The sequence below is a fragment of the Macaca mulatta genome, chromosome 9 (assembly GCF_049350105.2).
Source record: "Macaca mulatta isolate MMU2019108-1 chromosome 9, T2T-MMU8v2.0, whole genome shotgun sequence".
NCBI lineage: Eukaryota > Metazoa > Chordata > Mammalia > Primates > Cercopithecidae > Macaca > Macaca mulatta.
In genome coordinates this window covers 76000258-76018543 of record NC_133414.1, presented here as the reverse complement: position 1 = coordinate 76018543, position 18286 = coordinate 76000258, and the positions used below count along the sequence as shown (strand labels likewise).

The window sequence follows — 18286 nt, the reverse complement described above, 5'->3', positions numbered from 1 at the left end:
ATCCTACATATCTGAAAAATATGGAAATCTTCACAAATTTTTGTGTCACCTTTGAGCAGGGGCCATGCTAATCTTCTCTGTATCATTCCAATTTTAGTATATGTGCTACCAAAGCAAGCACTAAACAATTATTTCATTATCCTTAGCAAATTAAGACAGGTACAGAAAACCAAATACGGCATATTGTCACTTATAAGTGGCAGCTACATGATGAGAACACATGGACACACAGAGGGGAACAACAGACACGGGCCTATCAGAGGGTGGAGGGTGGGAGGAATGAGAGGATCAGGAAAAACAATTAATGGGTACTAGCTTAATATGTGGGTAACAAAATGATCTGTACAACGAACTCCTATGACACAAGTTTATCATAACAAACCTGCACATATACACCCTGAACTTAAATTTTTTTAAATTACTTTATACATAACTGTACTTCAAAGTATTTCAAAGATAACTGTACATAGAAAGTTCTCTCCTTTCTCAAGTGCCTTTGTTCTTCCAGCAGAGGGTGCTGTTGTTATAGGAAGTTGATAGAGCACATAGTAGCAAAGGCCTTCCCTCCACTTGTCTAAACCTTGCCTGAAAGCCCCAAGTAGGTGGCTCACATTGCTGCAAGGGACAGTGTCACAACTGTTCAAAGGTCAAACAATACCTGTAGACATTTGAGCTCTCAGGCAGGGCTGCATCCAGGCTGACGGGGCTGCTGCTGTTCCTCTCACTGCTTTCATAGCCAGATTCCATTCGCTGGATTAGTCGGGGCTGCTGCTCTAAAAGGTGAGAGCCTGGCCGTGCTGGGCCCCAGTGCTTGTACTGGGGGCTTGGTCCACCAAATTTAATGTCATAAGAAGGTGGCTTGCTTGGTTCATCTGGTATAAATTCTTTAGCTATCCCAATCAAAAGACAGGTATGGAAAACGAGGTAGATTTAGCATTTGCCTAAAATCAAGACCTAACTAACTCCTCCCTCTGGCTACTTACTCACTGAACTCATATCCTTAAAACACCCAACATCAGAGTAAAAATGCCCCTTGCCAGATGTACCAAAAAACCCAGGTTTTAAAAAGACACAAATCAACTTTATTCAAAAGCCCAATTCTTCCCCCATTCTTCCCTTATCTCCTCACCTGAATCCTCAGAAAAGGGGCTAAGCTGGGTATAGCCACAGTGCTTCCTTTTGTCCTTACTAAAGATACTGTCAATATTCAGAGATTCTCGTTTTGGTCTCCATGTTGGACGATACTTGCTGGAAGAACTGGATTTTGACTCACTGCTGGTACTCTCTATTTCCCAGTCACGAGAGTGTAAAGGTAGGGTCTTAGGAGGTTTTTTGTCAGGCTGGTCTCCTCCCCTGCCCCCACAGTGGGAGCCTACATTGGTCTGAGAAGCCAGGGATGGTCTGTTATGGATCATATTGCTGACTGTCTCTTTAAAATCCCTCAGCCTGTTGGTGCTGCTGGATGGTTTGGAGGCATTTCTAGGAGCCTGCTTCTCTTTCAGTGTTTCTCCTAAAAACACAAAGAATGAAAGAAATATAGATGTTTAAAGTGATCATGAATACTAGATCCCAGTGTCGAAAAAGCAAAGAAAAGCCCTTTGAGCAGAAAGGAGAAGCTAACAGTCTGGAGCATGACAGAAGTTTGATAGAGTGAATGAAGGAGAAAGAGAAGCAGTGCAGAGGGGCTTGCCTTCACTGTGGTATCCTGAGGCCTGGGGCTCGTCGCCTTTCTTCCTAACCCGACCAGAGCTCCTCTTGCGCTCTATCAGTGACCCTTTTTTGGATGTGTGTTTCTGATTACATTCACTATCAGTCAGGTGTCCTGAAAAAACAAGGAAATTGGGGTAAGCTGGTATCTGAGACTAACCTCCATCCTCCTGAGAACCTACCTAATCTCCCTTTGGGAGTGCCACAAATTTAGAGTACCCATGGAACAGAAGCTGTAGGGCATAGGCTATCTGATTTCAGTGTAGGAACCTCCCAGTAGATAAATGCAGAGAAGGGCCTGGTACAGTGACTCACACCTATAATTCCAGCACTTTGGGAGGCTAAGGCGGGCAGATCACTTGAGGCCAGGAGCTTGAGACCAGCCTGGCCAACATGGCAAAACCCTGTCTCTACTAAAAATACAAAAATTAGTCGGGCATGGTTGCATGTGCCTGTAGTCCCAGCTACTGAGAGGCTGAGGCATTAGAATCACTTGAACCCAAGAGGTTGCAGTGAGCTGAGATCATGCCACTGCACTCCAGCCTGGACAACAGAACAAGACTCTGCTAAAAAAAAAAAAAAAAAAAAAAAAAAAAAGGATAAATGCAGAGAAGCTGGGAGCATCCAAATTTACAATGTCTTGACCAATCTCAATCCCACTGATAATCTTCCCCAGTGACCCAGAAGGTCTAACGACATGTTTCTAGGTAACTTTTTAAAGGCAAAAGTTTTAAAGATTATATAAAAATGTCAGGTAGCCATATACTTTCGCTCTCATAAATTGAAGACAGAGTTTTCCTTTTATTTATTTAGCAACACATATCAAATAAAGTCTGATTTTCAGTACATCTGGTATTATCCTGGATACTCCAGACTTTGCCCACAAGAGCTCTGATTGTATATGGCTTTAAGACCCAGTTCTAAGCTTCCCTTAATTGTAGATCATTTAAAGGACACTTCAACTTTGATTAATTCTCATTCCTATCCCCTACCCATGCTTCACGAAACTTGGCTCTATCCAGAGATTACACGTCACAGTTCCTTAATACTAATCACTGGGAAAACCAGGAGAGCTGGGCTCTTTTATGTAACTTGCCCAGCTTCATGCCCATAGTATGCAAATACATGAGCATGATTTGATGACAGCAAAGGTCAGATTCTAAAGGATATAAGCAACTAAAGTGCTGGAAGCCAGAGATGAATTAAGCAGGTAAAATAATTTTTTTTTTTTTTTTTTTTTGAGACGGAGTCTCGCTCTGTCACCCAGGCTGGAGTGCAGTGGCCGGATCTCAGCTCACTGCAAGCTCCGCCTCCCGGGTTTACGCCATTCTCCGGCCTCAGCCTCCCGAGTAGCTGGGACTACAGGCGCCCGCCACCTCGCCCGGCTAGTTTTTTGTATTTCTTAATAGAGACGGGGTTTCACCGTGTTAGCCAGGATGGTCTCGATCTCCTGACCTCGTGATCCGCCCGTCTCGGCCTCCCAAAGTGCTGGGATTACAGGCTTGAGCCACCGCGCCCGGCCAAAATAATTTTGAAGATACACTTAGGAAAAAAAAAAAAAAACCCTAGGTCAAATGCACGGAAAGCTAACAAGAATTTGTTTTCACATGACAGTATATGAAAATCCTTATACATATTCAGGTATCACCAGTGTAGTGATATGGATAAATATTTTCAATCAGTTGCCCCTTGGAATCTTGTATTGCTTTTATTTGGTCCTTTTCTACCTCTGTGCCCACAAGAAAGATTTAAGAGAGGAGGAAATGACTTGGAGCAACTAAGTCTTTTTTTTTTTTTTTTTTTTTTTTGAGATGGAGTCTAGCTCTGTCGCCCAGGCTGGAGTGCAGTGGCATGATCTTGGCTCACTGCAAGCTCTGCCTTGCGGGTTCACGCCATTCTTCTGCCTCAGCCTCCTGAGTAGCTGGGACTATAGGTGCCTGCCACCACGCCCAGCTAATTTTTTGTATTTTTTTTAGTAGAGACGGGGTTTCACCATGTTAGCCAGGATGGTCTCGATCTGACCTCGTGATCCGCCCACCTTAGCCTCCCAAAGTGCTGGGATTACAGGCGTGAGCCACTGCGCCTGGCCGCAACTAAGTCTTACAAATGTTAAACCAATGGGCATGTTCTCCATTCCTCACACCCTCCCTGCCAAAACCCCTAAACCATTAACACAAATCTGCCTCTACTGGAAAATACGCTTAGTTTATCCTGTGGCTTGGCTTCTCCCTGGTTCACAGATTCAAAAAGTGGGTCTAAAAAACTCACATCTGACACAATCAATGCAGTAGTCATCAAAAGAAAACCAACACAAGTCTGACCAAACCTCTAGGTCCAACTACCAATTTACAAGAAATATAGGACACAGAAACATGTTAAAGTATACCATAGGAATAAAATCAGCAAAATTCAGAATGTGGGAAATCTACAGGACAAAATACCTAGTTCTAGCAATAAATTGCAAGGAAAAAAATAGAGGAAAAAACATTATATTAAAAGAAACGCAAAGGATTTATCAACTCATCACAATACACAGACCTCATTTAGATGCTGAGTCAAACACATAAACCATGAAAATATTATAATACTTGTAAGTGGATATTTGAACACTCATTGGTTACCTAGCAGTTTTAAGGAATTATCATTACTATTTTTAAGTGTTATAATGCTACATTTAAAAAGTGATTTCTTATGTTTCAGCAAACATAAGAAATATTTATGGAAAATGTGATAAAATGCCTGGGATGTGCTTCAAAATAATCCAGGAGTGGGTAAAGGTACAGGTAAAACTAGATTGGCTGTGAGTTATAATTATTGAAACTAAGTGATGAGTACATGAATGGGCAGTACACTATTCTATGTAGCTTTGAATATCTTTGAAATTCTTGATATTAAAAAAAAAGCCCCCCCAGCTTATAAACCACCAATCTCAAACAATGAGCTCACGAATTCCCACAGTCCCAAAGAATATGGACACTGTTCTATGCCTTAGGTATTCTATCTCCCAGAATAAACTTTTCATCTCAGCAGTCATTCACTGTTCTTGCCTGTATTGACTTCTTCCTCTGACATGGGTATACTCTCCTACAGATAAACAAAACAATGCAAGAATATTCTCCGCATGGAACTCACAATAACAAATAGATTATCTTTCATTCTTTTGCTTCTCTATCCTTCAGGAAGCTTAGCAAGCTGACATGCAGTTGTCCCTCACCAATCCCATAAATAGGCCCCTTCTATCAAAGCTCTTCACTTAGGACAAAGCCTGGCATGAGAACATGATGATATGCAAGATCACAGGGGCTTAATGGGATACCATGGGAATCAAGAGGATAGGAGGAGAAAGGCAGACTTGAGAATAATCACGTCAATAATCACATTACAATCTTTATTGACATGCTGCTATTGACAGGAGTATGTGCAATGGAGCATCGTGGTTCATTCAAAACTGTGTTGCTTCTTTGTATCCCATTCAATTGCCCAAATTCTGTGCCATTCTGCCTTTGCATAACAAACATTTCTGACTTGCCCCAGTTTCTTTTTCTTCTTTTTTGAGTCTCACTCTGTCGCCCAGCCTGGAGTGCAGTGGCGTGATCCCAGCTCACTGCAAGCTTCGCCTCCTGGGTTCACGCCATTCTCTTGCCTCAGCCTCCTGAGTAGCTGGGACTACAGGTGCCTGCCACCATGCCCAACTAATTTTTTTTCTGTATTTTTAGTAAAGACGGGGTTTCTTTTTTTTTTTTTTTTTTTTGACAGGGAGTCTCACTCTGTTGCCCGGGCTGGAGTGCAGTGGTGTGATCTCCACTCACTGCAGGCTCCACCTCCCAGGTTCACACCATTCTCCTGCCTCAGCCTCCTGAGTAGCTGGGACTACAGGCGCCCACCACCACGGCCAGCTAATTTTTTTGTATTTTTAGTAGAGACGGGGTTTCACCATGTTAGCCAGGATGGTCTCGATCTCCTGACCTCGTGATCCGCCTGCCTCGGCCTCCCAAAGTGCTGGGATTACAGGCGTGAGCCACCGTGCCCAGCCAGAGACGGGGTTTCACTGTGTGTTAGCCAGGATGGTCTCGATCTCCTTACCTCGTGATCCGCCCGCCTTGGCCTCCCAAAGTGCTGGGATTACAGACGTGAGCCACCACGCCCGGCCTCCCAGTTTCTTTTTCTTAGGAGATCTATGCAGGAATTGATTCAGGCAAGCAGGACCCTCTGTGTAAGTCCCTACCTGTGTCCCGACTGCTCTGAGACATGGAATCATTCTCCACATTATAGATGACTGTCCCCTGAGAATCAGAAGAGAAGTGACTGACCACAGACTCATGGTGGGAATGTTTGTAGGGATAGCTCTCCGTTGAGGAATCTGTTCGAGTGTCACTTGAGATGGAGGGCTCCCTCCCTGAGGGAAGGAGGAAACACATATGCAAAAAGTGAGGAAACAGAACAGTAACAGAGAGAAGGAAAAGAGATGGACACAACAAAGCTCCATAAGGCAAGAACTTCCTAGACACAAGTGTGAGAAGGATATGCTATACCATCGAGCCATTCTTCACAACACCCAACTTCCAGATCACCCAGACACATGTAAAATTCCTCCCATCCCTGTCCCTACCTTGCTGAAGCCCTCACTTTGCCTGCCACTGTGAAAACCTGTGAGGGTTTTACAAAGTCTATCAGGGAAAAAACTGAAGTAATGAAAAAGTTGTGAAAAGTAGGATATATTTAGATGGAAAGTCCCAGGACAACCTGTCATACATAGTCAGTTGTTCTCCTATCCCATAATCTTTCTCCTATACTCCCAAGAACGTCACTTAAAATTTCTGAATGGATATTAGATGCATTTTTAATGTCTCTGAGAAATTATTGGGGCTGTTACTTATATGAAATACATTAGTATAAATTAGTTCAATCAGACTGCTTCCCTCTGAATAGATAGCTGAGATAAGTATAATAGGACAAATGGGTATTTGATTGAAGGGAAAAGAGGTAGAACAGGTCTGGGTGGGGTATGAGAGGTGGAAGAAAGCACCAGGTACCAAGCAGGAGGGAGGTACAAAGGGGAGAAAGAAAGATGTCAAAGTCAAGCATCTTCTCTTTCAAAATTATATTAAGGGCCAGTACCAGATCTAGAAGAGTAAAATAATATTTCTTCTTCCTTTTCAGAAATCAAGCCAAAACTATTAGGTTATACCTCAAATATATTATAAGATTCTGTGGGCTACCCTAGAACTTTAGCCATCAAGCTGAAAATTGTTTTTACAGAAAGTCATTACTTAAGTTCTAAACAATTAACTTAGAAGTGAAAAAGTGATTCATAAGCAGACAAATATCATTACTGGACATGGAATTCCTCCCCCGCCCCCCGCCAAGACAGAGTCTTGCTATTTTGCCCAGGCTAGGCTCAAACTCCAGGTTCAAGTGATCCTCCCACCTCAGCCTCCCAAATAGCTAGGATAACAGGCATGCATCACCCTGCCCAGCTACACATTTGCAATTTTAAAACAAAAATATCTCATGCCAAACAAAATAACTAGCCTTATAGTGGCTCAAATAAAACAACTCAATTAAGTCACTGTTAAAATTGCTTATAAAAATCAGCCATCCTCAACACTCTTTTGACAACTGAAGGAAATAAAGGCTGGCACAAGTTAGGCTTCAGCACAGATTGGCACTTCTTTCTTACCTCTAATGGATCCTCTTTCTCCAAGCTAGGTTACGTGCTAAGGACATAATTAAGTATGAGTCCCAACTGTTTGATCACATGGGGTGAGAAGAGAAGAGAGGTAAAGAGCCAGGCTGCTCACCTGAATCTTCACTGTCGTAGCATGTCCTGCTGTATGAATGGAACTCAGCTTGGGGAGGCAGGTCCTGGGTGGATACTGGGGTACCCTGGGGATCTGCATAAAGCAGCAGCAGGGGCTGATAATGCCCCTTGATGCATTTGGTCACCACATCCTTCCATTTGGGCCCAATCTGAACCAGAAACAACCAAAAGAACAGGACAATTATACTTCATATCCACAATTCACAACATATCTTCCTGTTCTATATTTCTAAAGAAAATAAAAGAGATGAAAAGACAAGAATTGGGTAAAAAGGCAGCAAAAAAGATCTCAGACCTAACACTTTTTTTATTAAATTTTTTTTTTCCTTTGCTAAGTCCTTTTAGAAAGCACTGAAATCCTATAGAAGAATAAAAGAATGAATAAAATTACTTTTATTTATGTGAACCATCAACTCAGTTGTAAAATAGGAATAAAAGTTATCAAAGGTGGATATGCTATGTGAGGGAACTTCAGCTGCCTTGGTGACCAATTTCTTTTCACAGACATCAGATTAAAGCCCTCACTAGAAATCTGCATTTCCTTAGTTTTCTCCCAAATATTAAAATCACTTTCATGAAGCTGAAGAGCAGACAGAAACTCTCTCACAGACTGCCTTAGAACAAATGACATTCAGTTTCAGAGTTTGCAAATGGCAGGATATAAAATGTCAAACTGCTTAGAATAGACAACTGAACCTCTCGGCCTTAGCCCTGTGCTGGATTCAGCTCTGTTACCACAGTGGAAAAGTGTAAGAGAACAGCCACGGAATCAATTCAACCCAGTCCTCAAACTCACCCCATCTTAAGCTTGAACCAGTCACATTTCTTAGATAATGTGCCGCTCTTGGGGTTGGACAACTAGCATAGTGGTATGTTAATAATAGATGTCCAGTAAACTTATAACTGAGTTATTATTTTAATTAAAACATTTATATGCTCTTCACATATTAATATAATCATATTTACTACTTTGTAAGGGTATTTTCAAATAAAACCCTAAATCTAAAAGAATTTATATAAATTGCCCCAAATTACAATAATACAAAAAGAGACAAAGAAAAGAATAAGGGAATTTGACAAACACTTTACTATTTGTGGAAGACACTGCTTAAAGTCTGTGGATTGGTGTAGATTAGTCACACCTTATCTCCTTATCTGCTAACCTTATCACAAGCAGCTTCCTAACTCATGCAGATCACATAAGCCACTTCAATCGCAAACTCTGTAGTTTAGACAGTATCAACTTTCCTGCTTTGTCATTATAACCCTACATGACTTATAACTATCCCAAAACACATGTTACTCTGTGATGGGGCACTTCAGGAAGATAACAAAGAATAATTTACAGCAGCCCTGACACAAAGTAGTACCCACTGGTAACTCCAAGATCTGAAATTCTGAACTTTGTATTAACCTTATAACCTCATTTGAGGCATTAGAGTGTTCCTACTCAAACCAATCAACACACACATTAAAAAAACAAATAACAACAAACAACCATTCCTCTCTGGAGTCCTAGTTTCCAAGAAGACAAAGAAAAGAAAGAACATGGCATGCCAAAAAAGGGCTGCAGCTATGTGCAGCCCATTCACTGCATGAACTGTGCCGGATGCATGCCCAAGGACAAGGCTATTAAGAAGTTTCTCATTCAAGGCCAGGCACGGTGGCTCACATCTGTAATCCCAGCACTTTGGGAGGCCGAGGCAGGTGGATCACTTAATGTCAGGAGTTAGAGACCAGCCTGGCCAACGTGGAGAAACTCCTTCTCTATTAAAAATACAAAAATCAGCCAGGCGTGATGGTGCACGCCCATAAGCCCAGCTACTTGGGAGGCTGAGGCACAAGAATCACTTGAGCCGGGGAGGCAAAGGTTGCAGTGAGCCGAGATCATGCCCCTGCACCCCAACCTGGGTGACAGCGCAAGACCCTGTCTAAAAAAAAAAAAAAGTTTCTCATTCAAAACATAGTAAAGGCTGCAGCTGTCAAAGACATTTCTGAAGTAAATTTATTTGATGCCTACGTGCTTCCTAAGCTGTATGTAAAGCTACATTACTATGTGAATTGTGCCATTCATAGCAAGGTAATCAGTAATCAATCTCCCCAAGCCCAAAAGGTGCTAACATCCCCACCCAGATTTAGACCTTCGAGTGCTGACCCATGAACTCCACCAAAGCCCACATAAGGAGCTGACTCCTCAGGACTGAAGAAAAACTATTTTCTAGAAAAAAAAAAAAAAAAGGAGATTATACTTTCAAAAAAATACTTTGGGCCAAGCACTGTGGCTCACGCCTGTAATCCCAACACTTTGGCAGGCTGAGGAGGGAGGATCACTTGAGCCCAGGAGTTCCAGACCAGCCTGGGTAACATCTCTAAAACAAACAAAAAATTTTAACTAGCTGAGTGTGGTGACCACACACCTGTAGTTGCCACTACTCAGGAGACTAAGGTGAGAGGATTGCTTGAACCTGGAAGATAAAGGCTGCAGTGAGCCATTATCATGCCACTGCACTCCAGCCTGGGTAATAGAGTGAGAAGACCCTATCTCAAAAAATAAAATAAAATACTTTGTCACCTATAAATACAAAACTGCTGAATGCCTGGTGAGGGGATTCAGAGGATATAATAGAAGATACACTGTTCCTATCCTCGAAGAACTAGCCATCTTCAGGGGAAGACAAGATGATACCTTCATAAATTCAACAGGCAGACAGATATAAAAATATAAAATACTCCAGGCACAGTGGTTCATGCCTATAATTCCAGCACTTTGGGAGGTTGAGGCAGGCGAATCACAAGGTCCGGAGTTCGAGACCAGCCTGGCAAACATAGTGAAACTCTATCTCTACTAAAAATACAAAAATTAGCCAGGTGTGGTAGCATGCATGTGTAGTCCCAGCTACTCAGGAGGCTGAGGCAGGAGAATCGCTTGAACCCAGGAGGCAGAGGTTGCAGTGAGCCGAGACCAAGCTATTGCACTCCAGCCTGGGTGACAGAGTGAGACTCCATCTCAAAAATAAATAAATAAATAAATAAATAAATAAATAAAATAAAAATATAAATATAATACGTTTTATGGAAATGTGGGGAGGTCCCATTCGAAATTATGAAAATGAAACACTAAGGACAAATAATTATTCTTTTTTTTTTGTAGTCACCAAACACTTCAAAAAGGGCTTGACTATTCCTACCTCCTTAACATGAGCATCATCAAAATACATCCATTTGCGAATCTTTGTTTGAAAAAAGAATGTAGAATAATGTTTGCCATAGTAACAGATCATTCCTACTAAGTACAGTTCAGATTGCTTGGCCCGGTCATCTGTCACTCTGAAAAACAGCTGGGGGGAAAGAAGAGAAAAGAAAGTACAGTCACATATTCAACCCTCCCACATCATCTCTCAGCAGACTCCATCGACATTTCTTAAGTAAGGTACTGACTTGCTTCTCTTCCCTTCAGTTTAAGATTTTTGTTAGTTTAGATTAATCATCAGAACTTAACTTTAGCACTTTGTGAGGCCAAAGTAAGAGAATTACTTGAGGACAGGAGTTCGAGAACAGCCCAGACTAGATAGCAAGACCCTATCTTTAGGCCCAGCGTGGTGGCTCACGCATGTAATCCCTACACTTCAGGAGGCCGAGGCGAACAGATCTCTTGAGGGCAGCCTGGCCAACATAGTGAAACCCCATCTCTACTAAAAATACAAAAATCAGCTGGGCGTGGTGGTGCACGTCTATAATCCCAGCTACTTGGGACGCTGAGGCAGGAGAATCACTTGAACCCGGGAGGCAGATTGCAGGGAACCGAGAACATGACACTGCACTCCAGCCTGGGCAACAGAGTGAGACTCCATCATAAAAAACAAAACTAAACTAAACAAAAACACCCTATTTTTACAAAAAAAATTTTAATTAGCCAGGTGTGGTAAGTGCACACTTAAGTGCTAGCTGTTCAGGAGGCTGAGGTGGGAGGATCCTTTGAGCCCAGGAGTTTGAAGCTGCAGTAAGCTATAATTGTGCCATACTCCACTCTAACTTGGGTGGCAAATCAAAAACCTCTCTAAAAAAATAATTCTTTTAACTTAAAAAAAAAAAAAAAATTGACCAGACATGGTGGCTCATGCCTGTAACCCCTGCACTTGGGGAGGCCAAGCCAAGAGGATCACTTGAGCCCAGCAGTTCAAGATCAGCCTGGAGAACGAAGCCAGATCCTGTCTCTACAAAAAATAAAAAATTAGCTGGGCATGGTGGTGCACACCTGTAGTCCCAGCTACTCAGAAGGCTGAGGCAGGAGGATCACTTGAGCCCAGGAAGTCAGTGCTACAGTGAGCTGTTTGTCCCACTATACTCCAGCCTGGATGACAGAGCAAGACCCCGTCTCAAAGAAAGAAAAAGAAAGAAAGAAAAAAATTAACCTAAACAGACAAAAAGGAAAAGCAAGACAGATAGTGGCCAGTAAACTGGTATGGTGATGATCTTTCTTCATATCTTTCAATAATTTTCTTATCAGGGCCTATCATAAGAGGAGCCAGGAAAGTTGGATTAAAAAAAAAACAACAACCGGCCAGGTGCAGTGGCTCACACCTGTAATCCTGGCACTTTGGGAAGCCAAGGTGGGCAGATCACCTGAGGTCAGGAGTTTGAGACCAGCCCGACCAACATGGGGAAACCCCGCCTCTACTAAAAATACAAAAAAATTAGCCGGGCGTGGTGGCGGGCGCCTGTAATCCCAGCTACTCGGAAGGCTGAGGCACGAGAATTGCTTGAACCCAGGAGGTGGAGCTTGCAGTGAGCCAAGATCGTGCCACGGCACTCCAGCCCCACGACAGAGCGAGACTCCCATCTCAAAAAAAAAAAAAAAAAAAAAACTGGCTGGGCGTGGTGGTTCGCATCTGTAATCCCAGCACTTTGGGAGGCCGAGGTGGAGGACCACAAGGTCAAGAGATCGAGACCATCCTGGCCAAAATGGTGAAACCACGTCTCTACTAAGAATACAAAAATTAGCTGGGAGTGGTGGCGCACACCCGTAGTCCCAGCTACTCAGAAGGTTGAGGTAGGAGAATCTCTTGAACCGGGAGGTGGAGGTTGCAGTGAGCCGAGATCGTGCCACTGCACTCCAGCCTGGCACAGAGCGAGACTCCCTCTCAAAAAACAAACAAACAAAACAAAACAAAACAAAACCCTATCTACCTGCCTACTTCCAAAAGTTTTTTTTATCAGCTGATCCCACAAAAAATATTTTCTTGTTAATAACCTAAGTAGAGCAATACAGCCATGCTCATTATCAGCATTTCAATTCCTAGCTGCCCAACAGTCCTAAGAGCTAAGAGACATATTAAAAAAAAAAAAAAAAAAAATTGAAGGAAAGGATTCTGGCCTTGAGGAACCTATTTGGTTGAAAAAACAATCATGAAAATTAAACCTTGAGCTTCAAGTTAGTGATAAGTTTAAAAAAAAAAAAAAAAAAAGAACAGTACAGAATATGTAAGTCACAGAAATTTAGAATAAATGATTGTTTTTGATGCCAGGCGCGGTGGCTCACGCCTGTAATCCCAGCACTTTGGGAGGCTGAGGCGGGCAGATCATGAGGTCAGGAGATCGAGACCATCCTGGCTAACACGGTGATAGCCCGTCTCTACTAAAAATACAAAAATTAGCCGGGCTTGGTGGCACGCGCCTGTAGTCCCAGCTACTGGGCAGGCTGAGGCAGGAGAATGGCATGAACCTGGGAGGCGGAGCTTGCAGTGAGCGGAGATTGCACCACTGCACTCTAGTCTGGGCAACACAGCAAGACTTCATCTCAAAAAAAAAAAAAAAAAAAGAAATGATTGTTTTTGTTTTTAAGAGACAGGGTCTTGACATGCTGCCTGGGCTAGAATGTAGTGGCTAGTCACAGGCAGGATCATTGCACACTAAAGCCTTGAACTCCTTAAGCAATCCCCCCACCTCAACCTCCTGAGTAGCTAGGTCTACAGGTAGGCGCTGGTGAAAAATGGAGATTTTATTGTGCACAGCCTACTCAAGTAAGATTCCTTGGGAAGAAAACCTAAAATAAGATCCCAGAAAGTTCATTTATTCTCAATCATGGCTTAATGACATTAAAAAACAGTAACAAAGGCCCTCTTCAGTCACAAGATTATCCCAGACATTGGTTCCACACTGTGAATTTCGTATTTTTGGGCTCAGGTCACCAACTTTTAACTTCTTCACCTACTATACCAGTTCTAGTCAGGAATGCCCCTCTTTGGACCTTACTGCCTCCCATGGTTGAATACCCTTCCCTACTCTATACTCATATAAACTAACAATAAATAGAACATACAGTAACTCTTTGAATTACTGATTTATTTTTATCAGTAGCTAAGCTCTGCCTACTCTGACTTTCAAGGCCAAGTCATCCCATTTCTTCTTAAAAAACCTTTGCCACCTATAAAAGGAGGTATATGAGCACATACCTACATGCACGGGTATCTGTACACAAATAAACAAGTTTATCTGTCCAAAACATTATAATACTTGTCATCTAGGACATACCTGTTTGTCTAGTGCTCACTGCTCCTAAGCAATACTAAGACACAAGAACTCAAAGTGAGAGATAAAGGTAACTAACACGCACATCACCCAGCTTAAGGCAGGTTCCCAGGCTGTGGATAACATCTTCTGCTAAGTCTGAGTGGTCTGAGTCCCATACCAGCCCAATCGTGATAATCTGTGGAGCATTCATCAACACACGGCGAATCCTGATCCTCTCTCCACAGTTGCTCTGAAATACACATACAAGGCTAGTTCAACATGTTTCCCACTGGCTTTGCCTCAATCCCACTGATCGACGGTTCCCTTTCCCACTCCAAGCCCCACCTCTGATTTAACTCACTGGACAGTTCCGCAGATCCCCCATGGTGCTGGCATTCTGCAGCAGCTCACCAAACATGCTTGGTGAAGGTTTCTCTCGTCTTTCCAGCATACAAATAGCCTGATTGCTTCGAGATGGGGAATAGAAGGGGAATGATGATTTGTACTTAGTTACTGCTAAATCAAACATTAATGTAAATTCCTAACTCACACATTTGACTTTCTTCCTCTGCCCACTATACCAAAGCCCCTGACCAGGCTCAGTGTCCCATAAACACAGTGAGTACCTCTACCTGGCACTCATAGAATCCCCACTCCTCCTCCCACTTTGCTTGCCAGTACTGAGCCTAAGAAATGGGGAGGGATGGGAGAGGAAAGGAGAACAAAAGTTATTTTTAAATTACTGTTCTGCATTCCTACAATATAGCACAGACTCAGCAATGAGGATATAAAACTATTTGTGTTTTTGGTGGTAGTGGTGGTGGTGGTGGTTTTTTTGAGACATGGTCTCGCTCTGTTACCCAGGCTGGAGTGCAGGGGCTCAATCTCAGCTCACTGAAACCTCTGCCTCCTGGGTTCAAGTAATTATCATGCCTCAGCCTCCAGAATAGCTGGGATTACAGGCACATGCAACCACGCCTGGCTAATTTTTGACATTTTTAGTAGAGACAGGGTTTTGTCATGTTGGCCAGACTGGTCTCGAACTCTTGGCCTCAAGTGATCTGCCCACCTGGGCCTCCCAAAGTGCTAGGATTATAGGCATGAGCCACCATGCCCGGCCAGGATATAAAACTATTTGAATGTCTTCAATTAAAGTTCAATAGGCCAGGCACCGTGGCTCACGCCTGTAATCCCAGCACTTTGGGAGGCCAAGGCAGGTAGATTATTTGAGGTCAGGAGTTCAAGACCAAGCCTGACCAACGTGGTGAAACACCATCCTACTAAAAATACAAAAAAATTAGCGGAGTGTGTACTATTTGTGGAAATAGCTGGAAGTCTCAGCTACTTGGGAGGTGGAGGCAGGAGAATCACTTGAAACCGGGAGGCAGAGGTTGCAGTAAGCTGAGATTACGCCACTGCACTCCAGCCTGGGCGACAGAGTGAGACTCTGTCTCCAAAAAAAAAAAAAAAAAAAATGTCCAATCAACTAGAGGAATGCCTAAAGGCACAACAGAAAATCTTGTGAGACTCACCAAAGGGAAGTGGTGGAGATATAATGTACCATCTGGATGAAAGGCAGCGGATCAGAAGTGGCACCACAGCTAGTACAAACACACTGGGCCAAAGAGAAAAAGGCAAAACCAAGCAACCATAGTCAGGAACTGTTTTGGCACCCATTTAACACCCCATATCCCAGGATAAAGTGTTCTTGAACAAAGGTCAAAAAAAAGATGGAGCTAGAGTTCACCTGCTCAAACAATGTCATTGCAAATTTCTGATGGGAAATGCAGTGTTGGGCAGTACATATATCCTCTTTGGTTTCATCAGCAATGTGGAAGTGAATTCTCATCAGGAGGTTTTCCTGACAGTGAAAGAACAAAAGCAGTACACCAACAATATTTAACAGACAAACACATAAATTAGTAAGCAGCTTACCCAGAGAAACAGCAACCTTTCTGGAAAGTAGGAATATTTTGATTTTTTTAACTTTTTAGTTTAAAATAATTATAAATTCATAGCGAATTTCAAAAATGTACAGGAGATCCCCCGTATCCTTCACCCAGCTTCCTCCAACAGTAACATCTTTGTTTTTCTTTTTTTTTTTTTTTTTTTTTTTTGAGACGGAGTCTCGCTTTGTTGCCTACGCTGGAGTGCAGTGGCCGGATCTCAGCTCACTGCAAGCTCCGCCTCCCGGGTTTACGCCATTCTCCTGCCTCAGCCTCCCGAGTAGCTGGGACTACAGGCGCCCACCACCTCGCCCGGCTAGTTTTTTGTATTTTTAGTAGAGACAGGGTTTCACCATATTAGCCAGGATGGTCTCGATCTCCTGACCTCGTGATCCGCCCGTCTCGGCCTCCCAAAGTGCTGGGATTACAGGCCTGAGCCACCGCGCCCGGCTTTTTTTTTTTTTTGAGATGAGTCTCGCTCTGTCGTCCCAGCTGGAGTGCAGTGGCTCGATCTCAGCTCACTGCCAGCTCCGCCTCCCAGGTTCATGCCATTCCTCTGCCTCAGCCTCCCAAGTAGCTGGGACTACAGGCGCCCGCCACCACACCTGGTTAACTTTTTGTATTTTTAGTAGAGACGGGGTTTCACCGTGTTAGCCAGGATGGTCTCGATCTCCTGACTTCATGATCTGCCCGCCCCAGCCTTCCAATGTGCTGGGATTACAGGTGTGAGCCACCACGCCCGGCACATCTTTGATAACTATACCAGGAAATGGACATTGATAGAATCCAGACTTTATTCAGATTTCACCAGTTTTACATGCATTCATTTGTGTGTGAGTATGTATAGCTCTGTGCCATTTTATCAAGATATAGACCAGTTCCATCACAAGGCTCCCTCATGCTAGCCATTTAGAGCCTTACCTGTCCAAACCCAACCCTAACCTGTAGAAATCACTAATGTCTTCTCTCATCTCCATCATTTTATTTCAAGAACGTTATATAAATGGGATCATATACCACATAACCTTTTTTTTTGAGACACAGTCTGGCTCTGTCGCCCAGGCAGGAGTGCAGTAGTGATCTCAGCTCACTGCAACCTCTACCTCCCAGGTTCAAGCGATTCTCGTGCCTCAGCCTCCTGAGTAGCTGGGATTACAGGTATGCACCACCATGTCTGGCTAAGTTTTGTATTTTTAGTAGAGACAGCATTTCACCATGTTGACCAGGCTGTTCTCGAACTCCTGACCTCAAGTGATCCGCCCGCCTTGGCTTTCCAAAGTGCTGGGATTATAGGAGTGAGCCACCGTGCCCAGGCCAGCATATAACCTTTTGATATTGCATTTTACACTTAGCGTAATTCCCTTGAGATCTGTCCAAGTTGTGTAAATCAATAGTTTATTTTTATTTTTATAAAAATACTTAATGCTTTGTATTGCTACATAGTTCTTCACGGTACAGAAGTACTATCTTTTGTTTAGCCATCTACTCACTGAAGGACATTTGGGTTGTTTCCAGTTTTTTTTTTTTTTTTTGAGACAGAGTCTCGCTCTGTCACCCAGGCTGGAGTGCAGTGGCGCAATCTCGGCTCACTGCAAGCTCCGCCTCCCGGGTTCACGCCATTCTCCTGCCTCAGCCTCCTGAGTAGCTGGGACTACAGGCGCCCGCCACCGCGCCCGGCTAATTTTTTGTATTTTTAGTAGAAACGGGGTTTCACCGTGGTCTCGATCTCCTGACCTTGTGATCCGCCCGCCTCGGCCTCCCAAAGTGCTGGGATTACAGGCGTGAGCCACCGCACCCGGCCTCCAGTTTTTTACTATTATGAATAACACTTCTATGAACATTCATAAACAGGTTTTGTTTTAATATAAGTTTTCGTTTCTGTGGGATACATGTCCAGGAATGTAATTGCTAGATCATATGGTACTTTACATGTCTAGCTTTTTAAGAAACTGCCAAACTGTTTTCCAGAGTAGCTATACCACTTTACATTCCCACGAGTAATATATCAGTGATCCAGTTCCTCAGGAGCACCTCTGATTTGGGGCCACATTTTATCCTGTGATGAGATATATATCACTGTTAAATTTTCTTTTCTTTTTTTTTTTTTTTTTTTTTTTTGAGACAGAGTCTCGCTGTGTCGCCCAGGCTGGAGTGCATTGGTGCAATCCAGGCTCACTACAACCTCCTCCTCCCAGGTTCAAGTGATTCTCTTGCCTCAGCCTCCCAAGTAGCTGGGACTATGGGAACCCACCACCATGCCTGGCTAATTTTTGTATTTTTAGTAGAGATGGGGTTTCACTAT

The 18286-nt window shown here is 43.2% G+C and overlaps 1 protein-coding gene and 1 non-coding gene across 51 annotated transcripts in view; both read right to left on the bottom strand.

Annotated features, from left to right (window-relative positions):
* The window catches only part of USP54 (ubiquitin specific peptidase 54), a 117911-nt gene that overhangs the window by 27103 nt on the left and 72522 nt on the right, over window positions 1-18286 (bottom strand). For 33 of the 50 annotated variants that reach the window (XM_077946564.1, XM_077946558.1, XM_077946562.1 and 30 more), the window contains 10 exons: window positions 15786-15899; window positions 15571-15653; window positions 14400-14505; window positions 14142-14288; window positions 10717-10866; window positions 7509-7677; window positions 5933-6103; window positions 1691-1822; window positions 1130-1510; window positions 659-890 (listed from right to left, as the gene is read on the bottom strand). In XM_077946564.1, the coding sequence (XP_077802690.1) occupies window positions 659-890; window positions 1130-1510; window positions 1691-1822; window positions 5933-6103; window positions 7509-7677; window positions 10717-10866; window positions 14142-14288; window positions 14400-14505; window positions 15571-15653; window positions 15786-15899 (1685 nt within the window). The remainder of the gene's footprint in view (window positions 1-658; window positions 891-1129; window positions 1511-1690; window positions 1823-5932; window positions 6104-7508; window positions 7678-10716; window positions 10867-14141; window positions 14289-14399; window positions 14506-15570; window positions 15654-15785; window positions 15900-18286) is intronic. The other 17 variants (XM_077946581.1, XM_077946599.1, XM_028826471.2 and 14 more) reach the window with 3 other exon arrangements.
* LOC114670270 (U6 spliceosomal RNA) lies at window positions 15-121 on the bottom strand. The gene has a single exon (XR_003719738.1). It is a non-coding gene; the product is annotated as a U6 spliceosomal RNA (small nuclear RNA).